General features: G+C 36.5%; 1 protein-coding gene across 2 annotated transcripts in view; it reads left to right on the plus strand.

The window, feature by feature from the left end:
• LOC138708066 (zinc finger protein ZFP2-like) overlaps positions 1 to 7,689 on the plus strand; it is a 51,463-nt gene extending 43,774 nt beyond the window's left edge. For both annotated transcript variants that reach the window (XM_069838198.1, XM_069838199.1), the window contains one exon: positions 4,353 to 7,689. In XM_069838198.1, the coding sequence (XP_069694299.1) occupies positions 4,353 to 5,135 (783 nt within the window). In that variant the 3' untranslated portion in view covers positions 5,136 to 7,689. The remainder of the gene's footprint in view (positions 1 to 4,352) is intronic.
• Positions 7,690 to 17,453: the final 9,764 nt, after the last annotated feature.

Raw genomic sequence — 17,453 nt, forward strand, 5'->3', positions numbered from 1 at the left:
ATTCTCTCTCTATCACTTGCAACCCCTAAGTTTTTCGGAAATAAGTCCAAATGCGAATGTAAGAATTGATCTTTGGTGACATATGGCAGCCCATATTTTGATAGTTTGTCAATAACATCTGTATTAATTGGTGGTAGTTTTCTGCCCTGTTATTCCCTAAAATGCTTTAATAACATAAGAAAAAGAGTTCCATGCTGTTAATTCCTTATGGTTTTTTTTTTCAGAAGTCATTACAGTTATCTTTTATCGTCGTAAAAAGGGATGTTTTTGCTGCTGCGAGGGCCATAAAAACTGCTAAATCCTTATGTATAGTATAAACTAGATAAATTTTACCTACTAAACTTACATAGAAACACATAAGATCTTGTGGAAAACCACTGAAATAACAACACTGCAAGCAGAATGAGAGTTGTATTAACCGGAGGTATTTGCTGCCAACATAGAGGACTCTCTTGATTACCTATGTTGTTATAAGAACTTGTGAGTTGTTGCCTTGAGTATGCGTGCAGGTGGCTTGATTGTTCTTAGCATTACAAGTAGAATTTTTTTTTCCATTAAAAACAAAATTGTGTTTTATGCCAAACTATGCCAAAATATGCAAAAACTAGACAAAATATGAAAAAAACATAGCTTGCATATCCAAAAATGCGCTGTATATTAAATTACACTGAAATATGCAAATGCACACATTTATTTTTGTCTCAATTTATGTGATACTACCTGAGTTGTAGGCAAATATTACTTTCTAAAAAAAAATTGCATTTGCATAAACTTCCCATGTCTCTTTATTATACTGTAAATTAATACAGTAAAACCTGTTCAAGACGGAAGTGACATGGTCCTAATTTTTTTTCCGTTGTGGACAGGTTTCTGTATTATTCAGGTGTGAAATTAAAATGGAATATTTTATCATTCTTATATATGAAAAACAAAATGGCATGTCGCAAACTGCAAGAAGTATAAAGTATTCCATTTAACACTACTCACATTAAATCAGCTTTCTGTCGCTTATTCCCTTCGTGAATCATTTTGATTAAAATATCATTTTCTGTATAAATGTTATCGTGACTCCTCATTAGTCATTAAACACTACTAAAGTTTACTAATCTCATTCAATTTAATATCTAACACTATACTATAATACTGGACTGTATATCACTGCACATTATTAATTGAACTAGAAGCCATCCATTAGAAGCCTTGAATTTTGGTTTATCTAATTTCTTTGCCAGTTCAATGGCTTGCTTTGCGGAATAAATCCAGAAATTGGCTTGTTCTTTGAAAGGTCATGAAGAACTCACTCCCACAATAGTTCATTTATTTCCACATAAACTGATTCTTTCTGGTTCCTTTTATGTCACAAGCCACTCACTCATTATGATCTTTATTTTTTAAAGTGTCACACCTGAGTTTTCCACAACTGAACTTCAACATTATTTCATACACACTTCGTTTATAATTTTCCTTTAACTCGATAACTTTTACTTCATCACTTAATGTTAATTCCACATTTTACGCAACTTTTTTTTTTTTTTTTTTTACCAGAAAATCACTACACTTGCGCTCTGTCTAGCTACGACAGTATACGGGTGTGAAAATCTTTGAAGGGACTCGTCTGCCTAGTCAACAGGGTAATAAAATTTATGACCGACAGGCCAACACACCCTCGCACCCTCTAAAATTTTGCAAAGAAAACTTGTTTTTATCTTAGTGACCTACATATTTCGTATATTCCTTGAAATTACACGTTGTTTCAAAATATAGTTTACATTAAAGCAGTGTATCCAAAATATTATTTCCGTTTTGAACAGTAGCAGGCAGTTTCCGTTTCCACGTTGGACAGTTTCCATTATACATAATACATACGAATTTCGCCGGGACCAATAAATTGTTCCAAAATAGACAGGATTCCGTATTATTCAGGTTCCAATTTGAACAGGTTTCAGTGTACAACTGCACAGGAACCTTCCAAATCCAGTACTAACTGCTGATATGTTAATTTCATATCTTAAAGCATAATAATTGAATATCCTTTCTCTCTAAAGGTGATACAATGCTACCCCTCCTGAGCAGCTGCTTAATAAGGGTAATAAACCAATAAATCATCTTAGTTTAGATCACCCACAAAAGCGAAAGTATGTTTTAAGCTGTATCTTAAAAAAAAAAATTCTACATAATTGTGTGAAAGAACCACATTAAAGAAAGTAGCCGGATTCGATGTAGGCCAGTTTTAATACATTTTTATATTTTTATACAATTCACTCACTATAAAATATGTTTCTGAACAAATGTTACATGTTAGAACTTTTCATTGTCATAGTCTCGATAACACATACAGATTTTTAATTAATTCATCTTATCCTGGTTAAGAAAGCTTTGTTGACTGATGGTGTTATTGATGGTGGTAGTTATGCTTTTGGCTTTTGCAGTTGGTAGATATTTTGGTGGTAATAGTACCAGTAAAAGTGGTGGTTCACACATCTGTACTGGTTGTGATGTACTACTACTAATGCTACTGGGACTGTGACTGCTACTGCTACACAAGTGATAAAATTCAATAGAATAATAAGAGTGGTTGTGCTTGTAATATTGATAATAGTAATGTGGTGGTAAGGATGATGCAATATTAGTGGTGGTGTTATTGGTGGTGATACTAGAGTGGTGGCAGCAGCAGTAGTGGTACTAGTGAAGCTGGATTGTCGGTAATCTTGGTACTGTTGGTGATGGCAGTGACAGTAGTGATTCTAATGCTGTTGGTATAAGTTAACGGTGGTGACGGTAGTGGTGGTTCTGTTAATGTTGTTAATGGTGGTGCTGGGGTGGTGGTGGTGGTTGTGTTACCAGTAGTGTTTGATGTTGACCTCCACCATATTTGCATGCCTCACATAGAAAGTGTTATGGAATTTCTTCTCAAATGTTCTCTTTCAGTTTTCAAGTGTGCAAAATTTGAATACACACCTTATTTTTTAAGATACCCCATAAATAAAAGTTACAAGGATTTAAATCAGATGAGCAAGGAGACCACAACACTTGAGCATTAAATAATATGTTCACTAAAAATGCGTTTAAATAATTTCTGGCAGCTCATGTCATTGTGCTACATGAAATACACATTAAACTTTTCCTCTTCACTGAATTAAAAAAAAATGGTGTCAGGATTAGTTAAACACACCATTGGGAATTTATAGTTTGTTTGAAAACTTTGGCAGTGTAATTTTATGAAAATCATATCATTCTGTGTGAATGAAACAGTTAGCTGGCCAACATTTTCTCGTCTCATTTCAAGGAACATGGTACAGATACCAAAATGTACACCATCAGAAATATGCGTGTGATATATTCTTCAGACATTGTTGTAACATTACTTTGCTGCTGATACTACTACTACTACTGCTGCTGCTACTGCTACTACTAGTCCTGCTACTGCTGCTCCTACTCATACTAGTCCTGCTGCTACTGCTATTTCTACTACTACTATTACTACTACTACTACTGCTACTACTACTACTTCTACTGCTACTGTTATTAGTACTGCTGTTTCTACTGCTACTCCTGCTGCTGTTATTAGTACTGTTGTTTCTACTACTACTACTACTACTACTACTACTTTTGCTGCTGCTGTTATTAGTACTGCTGTTTCTACTGCTACTCCTACTGCTGCTGCTACTACTACTACTGCTACTGCTACTGCTACTACTACTACTACTACTACTACTACTACTACTACTACTACTACTACTGCTACTTCTACTACTACAATTTCTACTGCTACTCCTACTATTTGTACTACTGCTGGTGTTATTAGTACTGCTGTTTCTACTGTTACTCCTGCTGCTTCTGCTACTACTACTACTACTACTACTACTACTACTACTACTACTACTACTACTACTACTACTACTACTACGCCTACTACTACTATTTCTACTGCTATTTCTACTACTATTTGTACTGCTGTTGCTGTTATTAGTACTGCTGTTTCTACTGGTACTGCTACTGCTACTACTACTACTACTACTACTACTACTACTACTACTACTACTACTACTACCAACACCACCACCATTTCTACTGCTACTACTACTACCAACACCACCACCATTTCTACTGCTGCTGCTACTACTACTACTACTACTACTACTACTACTACTACTACTACTACTACTACTACTACTACCCACCACCACCACGACCACCGCCAGTTCAGATACCACTATTTTTGTGTTTTTGATATTCGGATTGTTCATAATAAAGAATTTGTTACCGTCAGTTGCTGGATATATGGAATTAATTCGTCGTATCTGTAAGTTTGCACTGTATCGTTGTTGAAATGTGAACTTGTTGATTGACAGGAAAATGTGGGCACTTCTTCACTCTTGTGGAGCCGTCCTCCAGAAGCCGACACACCACCTAGCAGTTCTCTGAAGCCCAAGCGTCACACTTGCAACGTATGTGGGAAGGAGTACAGAATGCTGTGTCATCTGAAGACTCACATTCTAATCCACACCGGAGAAAAACCATATTTGTGCTCTGTTTGCGGTAAAAGTTTCAGGTTGTCTACGAATTTGAAGATGCATTCATTGACCCACACAGGGGAGAAGCCCCATGTCTGCGAAAAATGCGGTAGAGCGTTTGCGAAACGCGCTGATATGAAACAGCATTTTCTCACGCATACGACGGAATTGCCGCACAAGTGCTCCCTTTGCGGAAAAGCTTTTCGTCATGCTCTTAGCTTAAAGGTTCACACCCGTACCCACACTGGAGAAAAACCTTATATCTGTAAGATGTGTGATAGACATTTTCTGACTCCTAGTCATCTCAAAACACACATTCTCACGCACACAGGGGAAAAGCCATATGTGTGCTCCACTTGCGGGAAAGGTTTCTTTACTAATAAAGATTTGAAGAGACATCATCCTATTCATTCCAGAGACAAGCCATATGTGTGCTCTGTATGTGGTAAGGGTTTCTGCCAGAAGTCACAGCTGGAACCCCACATGTTGAAGAAGCACAGTATAGAAACTACACATTTTTGTAAAATATGCGAGAAATCTTTCACGGGTATTAAGGCATTTAGGGTTCATTCTCAAAGTCACCCAAAAAATAGTTCTCACATACAGTTGACTGGACAGTAACGCAATTGCCATTCACAAATACGAGGGTAATCCAGAAAGTAACGAGAGTTTGTGAAGTGTACTTTATTTAGCCTCTGTTATTTAAGTATTTGTCATATCTGTCCACGAGCTTTAGAATTCCCAAGTTGTAGTCATCTGCCGCCAGTCCCTTTAAGCCAGTTGTTCACTGCAGTCTTTAACTCTTCATCACTTCCAAAATGATTACCGTCCAGGAACTCTGAGTTTCGTGAAAAGGTGAAAATCACCAGGAGCAAGGTCCGGACTGTAGGGTGAGTGAACAAAAAGTTTCCATCGAAATTGTTCCAGCAAACATCTGGTTGCAGCAGCAGTGTGAGGTCGGGCATTGTCATGAAGGACAATACCATGGGAAAGCATTCCACGTCTACAACTTTGGATTGCTCACCGTAGTTTTCTTAGGGTGTCACAATATTGATCTGCATTGATTGTAGTATCTTTTGGCAAGAATTCGACACCAAGAAGACACCCTTACAATCCCAAAAACCGTCGCCATAACTTTTCATGTTGATAGAGTTTATACCGAATAATTTGAGAAGAATTCGTTCTGGCACCAGTAATCGAACCCGGGACCTCTCACCGCTCTTTCAAACTAAGCTATGCCGGGACACGATCCACAGTGGCGGCCGAACTCTCCTCATTGTTTCGTCAATGGCTTACTACCTGCATTTTAGACATAAGTCATGTTGTATTAGCATGCCTGAGTAAAACCCAGAAAAGGGAAAAGGATCGTAGCTTTAGGTATTTTTGGCTGTCTTTCACAAATAGTATAAAGCAAAAACCATGATAATTATAACAATTTAATATAAACAGACTGAGAGAGATAAGTTAATATAAAAATACAAAAAGACAAAGAATTATAAATCTAATAACAATATAAAGTAGTGAGAGAATGAAAGAGAGAAAATTAATGTCTACCATCGTAATGAAAGTAAGAATGGCGATGTATCACAGAGTAAATTAAACACTCATTGAAAATACAGTCCGGATAGACTCGGGCTCTAATAAGTCATATAAAGTTGTAGTCTCCAACCTTTAGCTGAATTAAAGTTCAAATCCTTGGGAAACACACCATAACAAAGTGAGCCGCTATGTACATTAATAGCGTAGCGACATCAGAGAACTTCCCTGTGGGTTTATGGACGTTAATGATCCCTCGTAGTGTAGAATATGAAAATTAGGAATGCTGGCCAGCACGCTGTTAAGAATGAAACAGACCATCCCTTAGTCTGTAAAGCAATGATATCCAAACGATGTTGCACCGGTGAATTATACCACACAAACGAAAGTCGTAGCTATCCAAATCAGCGGGGTCACCCGACCACCGTGATGACGTAATACGATGAGTTGACGACTATCTCAGCCGAGACGGGAGACTGCCCGTTTCTCTCTTGATGTCGTAACTCCATCGAGTTCTCTCACCAACTGAACGTTAGCCCGGTCTCCCAGCCGAGCCTGGCGATGTGTGTCATTCCTCCAGTGAGCAGAGGAGAAGATCAGGGTGCATTCAGGAAAAATAAACCAAACAGTACAGCCACCATAAACAATAAAATTGCCCACAGCATAAACTACATCACAGTCATATGCAGGAGCGCATATTTAAATGACTTTATGGCCATATTTTAACAACAGTTTTTGAATACTGTTAACATTGATATATACCTATATTCATATATATGAGATCTCGCCTTCCTCATTGAATAATCACGACTACTATTTCGTGTTAGTAGTCAACATGTATATACCTAATAATTTGAGAAGAATTCGTTCTGGCACCGGGAATCGAACCCGGGACCTCTCAGCTCTGTGCGCTGAGCGCTCTTTCCAATTGAGCTATGCTAGGACAATATAGGTATATATCAACGTTAACAGTACTCAAAAACTGTTGTTAAAATATGGCCATAAAGCCATTTAAATATGCGCTCCTGCACATATGACATACATCTAAAATGCAGGTAGTAGGCCATTGACTATACAATGAGGAGAGATCGGCCGGCACCGTGGATCATGTCCTGGCGGAGCTGAGAGGTCCCGGGTTCGATTCCCGGTGCCAGAACGAATTCTTTTCAAATTATTAGGTATACACTTGTTGACTACTAATACAAAATAGTAGTCGTGATTATTCAATGAGGATGGCGAGACCTCATATGTATGAATATAAGTATATTGATAGAGTTTGTTTGAATTTTCGCAGTTTTTTGGGTGATGAGGGATGATGTCACTCGAGTGATTGGCGCTTGGTCTCTGGGGTGAAGTGAGACACCCACGTCTCATTACCAGTAACAATTTGATAAAAAAGGCATTTTCATCTGGGTGATACTGCGTCAAAGATGTCAGTGTTGCAACATTTCTCTGTGTTTTGTGGTGGTCACTCAGTTGCCTCTGCACGATGAGACCCCAGCAACTGAGTGACCAACACAAAACACAGAGAATGGCTGCAACACTGACATTTTTGACACAATATCACGCAGATGAAAATGCCTTGTTTGATCAGACATGGGTGTCTCACTTCACCACAGAGACCTAGCACCAGTCACTCAAGTGGCATCATTCCTCATCACCCAAAAAACTACGAAAATTCAAACAAATTCTGTCGAAAAGTCATGGCGACGGTTTTTTGGAATCGTAAGGGTGCTCTCTTGGTGTGGAATTCTTGCCATAAGATGCTACGATCAATGCAGATCGATATTATGACACCCTAAGAAATCTATGGCAAGCAATCCAAAATCATAGGCATGGACTGCTTTCCTGCAGTATTGTGCTTCTTCACGACAATGCCCACCCTCACACTGCTACTGCAACCAGATGTTTGCTGGAACAATTTCAGTGGGAACTTTTTACGTAATTGATGAACTAGTGGACTTACTCGTATTAATTATGTAAGTCTGCGCGGCTTACAGCTGTTTCGGTGCTGACACTACAGCAGATCTCAATGAAGAGGAGGATGTGTTTTGCAATAGTTTCATAGACGTTGAAGGAGAACAACTCAGAATTTGAAATGAAATATTGAAAAAAAGCTACATATGTTTGCTATCAGGCAGAGAAGTTCGAGATGATGCCGAGATCTAGTAGGCTCTGAGGATGGTGTGAGGAAGCGCCGAAACAGCTGTAAGCAGCACAGACTTACGTAATTAACACGAGTAAGTCCACTAGTTAATCAATTACGTATATTCAAGTGTTAAAAGTAGTGTACACAAGATTCAAAAAAGGAACTTTTTGTTCATCCACTGTATAGTCCGGACCTTGCTCCTAGTGGTTTTCACCTTTTTGTGGATCTAAAAGAGTTCCTGGGCAGGAAATGTTTTGGAAGTTATGACAAGTTGAAGACTTCAGTGAACAAGTGGCTTAAAGGACTGGCGGCAGATTACTACAACACGGGAATTCTAAAGCTCATTGACAGATATGACAAATGCTTAAATAATGGAGGTGATTATGTGGAGAAATAAAGTAAGCTTCAAATTTGTGATATGTTTTTGATTAATGAATTTTTTTTTTTTTAAATTTATTAAAGCCAAACTGTCGTTACTTCCTGGATTACCCTCGTACTTTAACCACCTTGTGTGGGCAAATCATTTTATAGCTTTCTGAGTCGCAGAGACCTTAGTTGTGATAATCTGGCACTCAACTTCGATCTGAATAACTGTCCTGTTTCAGTATGACAATAAAAATTGGTATTATGATCGGAGTTAGTGACTTAGATGGACTGCACTCATACATATTTGATGAGTAGTAGTGGATTTTAATGACGTAAAAAATAATATATGCAGTGGCGGTCAGTGAATGAAATGAAGGGAATGACTCGTACCCCTAGATTTTAAGAGAAAAATTTATATTTAACACTTATTCTAGGTATATATTTATATTTATATTATACACAAATGGAAATAGTAATACATATGTTTTTCGAATTTATTTTGGGCAGAGCATAGGTTATTATGAAACTAAGAAAAAGAAATCTTGGTTTGATGGAGATTGTTACATGGTAGTAGAAAGAAGAAAACAAGCAAAATTGAAATTCTTACAGGATCCAGTCCAGACGAATAGAGATAATTATTTCAATGAAAGATGGGAAGAAAATCGTACACTTAGGAATAAAAAATAGAAATTACTTGAAGGAAAAACTGAATGAGGTGGAAACAAATAACAAGAATAAAAACATTAGAGATTTATACAATGAGAGACAACAAAAAATGTTACTGCACTATGCAGGGGAAGTCGGGGAACAGATTGCCCACAATTCATTGCTCAACTCACTGGTAAGCACAGGCAGTCATACAGTTTCATTACAGGAGGCCTAAAATTCCCGAGTGGTGTTGCATTACTATACTTGTTATTGAAAATTATTTGTGTTCACTATCAGTATGGTGACGTATAGTATTGCACAACAGATATTTCTAGTTGAGACATGTCTCCTAAAGAAGAAATCTTATGACGGTACCCTTCGCAAGTTTCTGTGTCAGTTCTGTGATGCTGCAATGCCTTCGAGATAATACATAACCAAATTATTCAGAAAATGGCGAGAAACAGAGTCTGTTTTTAACAAAAAGAGAAAACCACAGAAGAAGGTATTAATAGAGAAGAAGCTTGCAGATATTCAAGCAAGAATTGAAACCAGCCCGAGTAAGTCTTCACGTCGATTGGTGCAGGAATGTGGTATTTCACAAAGATCGGCATTATGGGGACTGGAAATACTACACTTTCATTCAGCTGCCCACGTAAATTTCTGTCGGTGGAGAACTTTAAAACAGAAAATGTACAAGAACAATCCACATACTCTTGAAGCCCTGGAGAATGAAATCAGACGAGTGATATCTAAAATTTCAGAGGCGGAGATACGAGTGTTTCAGAATATTTTAACAATGGTGCAGTGTTTATATCGAGAATGCTGGACATCATTTTCAACAGCTGCTTTGATAAAGGTAAGATCTACATTTCTTTTCAACTTCATTCATTAGGTAACTAATGATTTAGGCCTACGGTAATGAAACTGAATGTCTGCCTGCACTGCTACAGCTTACTGGTGTGTGGAGCAATGGATTGCAGGCAGTTTGTTCCCTGATGTCCCCTATATAGTGTGGTAACTTTTTGCTGCCTCTCTCTTTATAAGGGCATAAAGGAATTTAATGAAGGATATCAGGCAAGGTAAACGTGATCAAGGATGAGAATGGTGACTTCCTTGCAGACTCTCAATCAACTCTGAGCAGATGGAAAAACTATTTTGGGCAACTACTAAATGTACATAGGCCAAATAGAAATGATCAGAACAAAGTTCAAATACAAACTGCTGACCCATTTATACCCGAACCCACACTTTTTGAAGTAGAAATTGCGATAGAAAAGCTGAAAAAGTACATATCTCCAGGTATTGATCAAACTATAGCAGAATTAATACAAGAGAGTGAAAACGCATTATCTAGCGAAATTTATAACCTCGTACTTGCTATTTGGAAAAAGGAAATTGTACCAGAACAGTGGAAGGAGTCCATAATTGTACCTGTCTTTAAGAAGGGGGGAAAAGATTAACTGTAGTAACTATCGAGGAATATCACTTTTGTTGATGCCATACAAAATTTTGTCCAATATTATTTTGAGAAGAATAACTCCATATGTAGATGAAATTATTTGGGATTATCACCCTATCCCATTATCCCTTGGCCTAGTTGCCTCATAAGTGGTGCCTTCTTGATATCACTTGTGAGGTTCAAACCTGTCTTTGAACAGTTGAATAAACAACAAACAACAATCAGTATGGTTCCAGGTGTAATAGATAAACTATTGATCAGATTTTTTGTATTCGACAGATATTGGAGAAAAATGGGAGTATAAGGTCACAGTACATCAGTTATTCATGGATTAAAAAAAAAACATGTCTCAGTTAAGAGAGAAGTTTTATATAATACTATTATTGTGTTTGGTATTCCCAAGAAACTATAGGGGAACAACTTAGAAAACTCCGTTGGTCTTTGCATGCATCAATCTTAAAGAGTGACACAATATACTGTTCACCTCCTCCTTCCTAATTGTCGGCCAATAACTGGAGAAGGCATTACTTACATAGGCTTTCAATGAAGCAGAATATTTCCCATGTTTTATGCTTAATAATAACTCAAAAAGTAGTAGTCAGATTCTAATAAGGAAAAAAGCATTTTGAACGGTATTGTTTGCAGATTTTTAAGATGTTTGAGTCACCACAATATAACAAATGTAAGAATTTTTAATTGAGGTTTGTTTTATACTTCTGTAGCATGGGAAAATATGTTTTTGAAATAGAAAATTGATCAGAGATAAAATATTTTTCTTCAAGAGATGAGTGGGTAATTGCAGTGTATGAAATCTTCTAAATAGATTCTACTTTATGTTGCAAAAACTCCATGTTAATAGGATGAGTCAACAAGATATCATCACTTGTTAAGTTTATATCTGACTGCTCATTGGTCCTTCAAGTAGTGCGTACATAAACATTGTCTATCTTCAAAACTCAACCATGCTTTAAAAATAAGCATTTATTGTTTTGATTGGTTTCATTTACTTAAAGGAACAGACTAAAATGTTTACTCAGTTGTCTCCTGTTTTTAAATTGGATTTTTGTAACAGAAATTAGATCCCCACTTAATGTAGGCCTAAAGGAATGATTGTGTTGCAGCCTTTTCGCAGAATGTGGAAAAGACAAGTGGAAGAAATGTGTTGAGCACGTTAAAAATGACAAAGAACAATATTTTTCTAGTGCTAATGTAATAGACAGTGAAACTGACAGAATAATTTCGTTAGGAGAATGTTTAACTGATAGCAGTGATGCATCAGATGACTTGTTAGTCAGTAGTCAGCGATAATGGTTCAGATTAACGGAGGGGAACTCCGACTCCGCCTCCAATGCAGCAGTAAGGTTTAATAACCTCATACAACGGAGTTTTCCCAGTTGTTAACCTATAGTTCGATTAATTAAAATGTGTCTCAGTGAAACATAGAACAGAGTCGTGTAGATCACTTTTTGTCAGATGCTTTTCCAATTCACTGCAGGCTGAAGCAAGAAGATGCACTATCACCTTTACTTTTTTAACTTTGCTGTAGAGTATGCTATTAGGAAAGTCCAGGATAACAGAAAGGGTTTGGAATTGAACGGGGCACATCAGCTGCTTGTTTATGGAGAAAATCCACAAACTATTAGGGAAAACACGGAAATTTTACTTGAAACAAATAAATCCCGAAAAGATGAAGTATATAATTATGTCTTGTGACCAGAACGTAGTATGAAATGAAAATATAAAAGTTAGAAATTTATCCTTTGAAGAAGTGGAAAAATTGAAATATCTTGGAGCAACAGTAACAAATATAAATGACATTCGGGAGGAAATTAAACGCAGAATAAATATGGAAAATGCCTGTTATTATTCGACTGAGAAGCATTTGTCATCCAGTCTGCTGTCAGAAAAACTGAAAGTTAGAATTTTTAAAACAGTTATAGTACCTGTTGTTCTTTATGATTGTGAAACTTGGACTCTCACATTGAAAGAGGAACAGAGACTAAGGGTGTTTGAGAATAAGGCGCTTAGGAAAATATTTGGGGCTAAGAGGGAGAAGTTACAGAAGAATGGAGAAAATTACACAATGCAGAACTGCACAGATTTATTTTTTTTATTTATTTTTAGAATTATTTTAGTTTTTATAGGTTTTTGTTTTATTGTTAATGATATAATTTATTTTATTGAATGGGACATTTGCTTAGGAAAATATTTGGGGCTAAGAGGGATGAAGTTACAGAAGAATGGAGAAAATTACACAATGCAGAACTGCACAGATTTATTTTTTTATTTATTTTTAGAATTATTTTAGTTTTTATAGGTTTTTAATTTATTGTTAATGATATAATTTATTTTATTGAGTGGGACATTATTAGCTTTAATTCTGAATCTGTTGTTATAACATTTTTATTTGATTGAATGTCCTTAATATTCAGCATTGTATTCTTCACTTGACATAGTTAGGAACATTAAATCCAGACGTTTGAAATGGGCAGGACATGTAGCACTTACAGGTGAATCCAGAAATGCATATAGAGTGTTAGTTGGAAGGCCAAAGGGAAAAATACCTTTGAGGAGACCAAGACATAGATGGGAGTATAATATGAAAATGGATTTGAGGGTGGTGGAATATGATGGTAGGGACTGGAATGAATCTTGCTGAGGATAGGGACTAATGGCAGGCCTATGTGAGGGCAGCATTGAACCTCCGGGTTCTCTAAAAGCTATTGTGAGCCAATTCTATTGAATTAGATTTAGAGTCTGGCTGGGCAGAAGAGAAGGTCTACTAGCCTTAGTTCTGCCAGATTAAATAAATAAATTATTGTTATTATTATTATTATTATTGTTATTGTTATTGTTAAAACCCATTTGTAATTAGGTAACTGTTTTTGCATCATTGATAAATGTATGTTTGCTTGTACTATAACAGCATTTCTCAAACTTTTTTGAAGTGGTGACCACTTTTTTAAGTCAGAACAGTTCCGCGGACCACCTTACTTCTGTTCCCTTCGAAAGCAAATTTATAATTTTGTAGTATATTTTATTATCAATAAACTTTTATTTTAAAATAGAATTAATTAAAATTAATTTTATTTAATTAATTTTATATTAGTATTAACTAATTAAGCTAATGTTAATAGAAGAAAATTCATTTTTATTTCTTTAATAAGGCTATTAGAGTTTGGATAATCTTTAACTTATTAACTAAAAAAAATAAATGTTGTTGCTTGCATTAATGAAATGGATGAGCCTGCCGATTCTTGCACAGTTGTTCTATAATTGGACATATGCTGGTAAGCTTAAGTCAGAGAATGTCACATACATCAAATCGATTTCGGTAGCCTACTTTGTTTTTATTAGAGTTAGTGATGAAAACCCTTTCTCACACAGATATGTAGAAACAAACTGAATTATAATCTTTAAAGCACCATTGCACAGTTCACTGTATTCTCTTTTCACTTGTGATGCGGTCCAGAAATTAACCATACCTTCCGCTTGGAATTTCATTTTAAGTCCGGTCTCATTCGAGAGTTCAATTAACTATTCTCTTTCACTCAATGAAAGTTTGTTAGTGTCAATATTGCAATGAAAGTTATCACGAACCCATGAATATTCGTCATATTTACTTGGAAAATAAGTTTCAAATTGTGACCTCAGAGTTGTATTATTGGTGTACGACGTACAGTATGTGACCATTTCAATGTCCAGACTGAGTGTAGGCAAAACTATGACTTTCATAAATACATGATAAGGTTCGGTCCTCTGTTACGAATTTGAGTGGTCCCTGGCTGGGTTATAGGGGCGGCACCAGATGTGCAGGAAAAAGATGGCAAGAAACACCACGTTCATAGTGCTTTAAATTCCTCTTTTGTTGTTGAGAGTAGAGTGGGAAGTCAGTAGATGGATAGGGTAACAAATTTCATAAAATATCAGTACTGAGAGAAAAAGTGAAAGGCGATTGTCATGTGTCATTTCCAAACTCTGAGATTTTCAGCTATAGAGTGATATGCAATTCGTTTGAATTTTACTTTTTCTTCTGCCTTTTTTGAAGGACCACAAGGGCAACCTCGAGGACCACAGGTGGTCTGCGGACCATAGTTTGAGAAACGCTGTACTATAATATTCGAATGAGGGAGTTGTTAGTTTACCATTCTGCTGGAGGACAACTGGGAGTAAGAGATAATTGATGCTTGTGTAATGTTGTGATCTTTTGGTAGCTGCTGGGAGTTGTGAATCATTTTTTAACGTGTTCCCAAAATTCCCTTTCGCTCAACTGTGGCGTGCTTTAAGTTTATTTTCTTTCTCGTGTTCAAGTGCAAATAGTAAGTGTTAGTGTCAGTATATATTGAATTTTAAGTACCTAATTTATTTTAATCACTGACAATAAAATATTGTTTAAAGGTTGGTTGAGAATTCTTCAAGATACATATTCTTTTTCAGGTATGTACAAAATTATGCTGCAGTGTACTGTTAACTATTACGTGAAAGGTGTGAAAGGAATGCTTTTCTTGAAATTATACCTCTCCATTTGAAGCCATGGCAAATAATGTTGGAGAGGGATTGGACCTGCATGTTAATATTTAGAATTCTACTAATTCATTCATTCACAATGTTCTGGTCTTTCACTGCAAACTCAGCATTCTCCAATCTTTCCTATTTTCTCCCTTGGAAAATGAATTGGAACAAGAAATATGGAATCAACTTCAGTGGAAGCTGAATAACAAATCTGAGATTTACCGATGATGTGGTTTTGTTCACCAAATCTCGAGGAGACCTAGAGACAATGCTCCAACAACTGTGTGCACACAGCAAAACTGGAGGTCTCTCAATAAACAAACTCAAAACACAGTTAATGTCAAATGGTCCAGAAACTTCAGTATCAGTAGATGGAACAGTCATCCCATATGTAAAGGAGTATATGTACATACCTAAATAATAATCCGTGGTTCTACAGCCCGTGAAAGGCCTAGACCGACCAGCCGGCTGCTGGCCTCACGCCCACATATCGAAGCAGAGGTGGACGATCATCCAACCAGAATGGAGGTATCGTGTGGTTAGCACGATGATCCCTCTAGTTGTTATAGCTGGCATTCGCAACCGGATTTCGCTACCTATCGTAGCTCCCCAAGTGCATCACGATGCTGGGTGGGCACCAGTCCCATACACTGGCCGAAATTTCATGAGAAAATTTCTTCCCCATGAGGACTCGAACCATATGTACATACCTAAGGCAACAAATTTCCTTCAAGGACAGAATGGATAAGGAAATAAAAAGAAGAATCTCGCTAACTTGGAAAACTTTCTGGGCCCTTAAATTTATACTACTAGACAAAACACTAAGCAGGAGAATCAGTTTTGAAGCTATGGAGACTTGTGTGTATTCTGTATTACTCTATGGATGTCAAACATGGTCACTAATGGAAAAACGAAAGAACTCAATTCAAATATGTCGCTTTTAAAGAGTTATTTAAACTGTGTGCTTTAGTTGTCACTATTGCAGTTAGAAGTGCTACTGATGAATGCTCGTTTTTGGACTTCAACGTACTACTCACATATATTGTAGAAAATAAATAATGAAGGGCAAGATAGACTTTGAATTGTATCAGTATCAGCTATAGAAACGAAACTGGCGAAAATGAAAAAAGTGAAAATGAGGGCGTATTTTTCTAACTGATTATCGACGAACAAAAGAAAGACAGAAGAATAGATTTAGAATTTAAGTAACATGTGAGGGTCATTCTCTGAATAAGGTAGTATTTATTGTCACCATCTAGTAAAAATTATAGAAAAAATATAATGTTGACTTTTTAAAATAATTATTAAATTAGGTCACTAAGACACGAGGGATTTTGGAAAATGTTACTGAATATGTCTTAATTTACAGTATATTTAGACTCTCCAAACAGTAATAATGTCCCCTCTGTGGACTGTCCCTACACTCGAGTTGTAAGAGTCTGGGCATTGTTGCTTGTCAAATTTTCTTTAAAAATGCACTATTTCAGCGATATAAAATATAAAAAATCCGTATCCAGGAAAGATTTCGGCCTTTCAAAAAGTGAACAGAGTTATTGAATTTAAAAGTTTGTTCCTAAGAAACAATCTTCCTTCATGGATAACTACAAAAGTGCGGTAAAATGTTCATAGAGTGCAGCAACTCTCAGTGTGTGCCTCTGGAATTAATGAGAATGGAAGCCATATTGTTTGACAGTGAAAGCACAGTCTAGTATATACAGTCACGAAGCTCAATACGTAGTAAATATGCAAACATTAGATAGTTGCTCTCCACTAGGATCGCTAATATCGCCTCATTACAGGCAATGCAAAATAGTACCGGCACAGTCTATTGTTTCTAGCACCCTCAAAACTCAAGCTTCGTGACTGTATATAGTAGACTGTGGTGACAGCTTGTTTTTGCTAGTGTATCTAGTGTTGTAGATGATAAATCTCAATTATCATTTTGAGTTTCGCAAAGTTCTTTCTATATACTCTGTGGTCACAATAATTAAGGTAGGAACCAGTCATTAAATGTTTTAGTCTAATTTTGCATGTGTATTAGGGTGTAATTCAAATGTATGAGAGCTACCAATGTTGTAACCTCAAAACTGAAGCAATGAAAAAATGAAATGCCTAATTTTGTCTGCTCTGTGGACATCCCCTCTGTGGATTAAATTAAACTGGTCCATGGAGGATAATACTGTACACAGAGGGTAAACAAGTTTGAAATTAATTTAAATTTGTGCTTAGAATTATGTTATAGCCTAAATATTTAACTATAGTTTTTGTT

Source organism: Periplaneta americana, chromosome 10 (genome assembly GCF_040183065.1).
Source record: "Periplaneta americana isolate PAMFEO1 chromosome 10, P.americana_PAMFEO1_priV1, whole genome shotgun sequence".
Lineage (NCBI taxonomy): Eukaryota > Metazoa > Arthropoda > Insecta > Blattodea > Blattidae > Periplaneta > Periplaneta americana.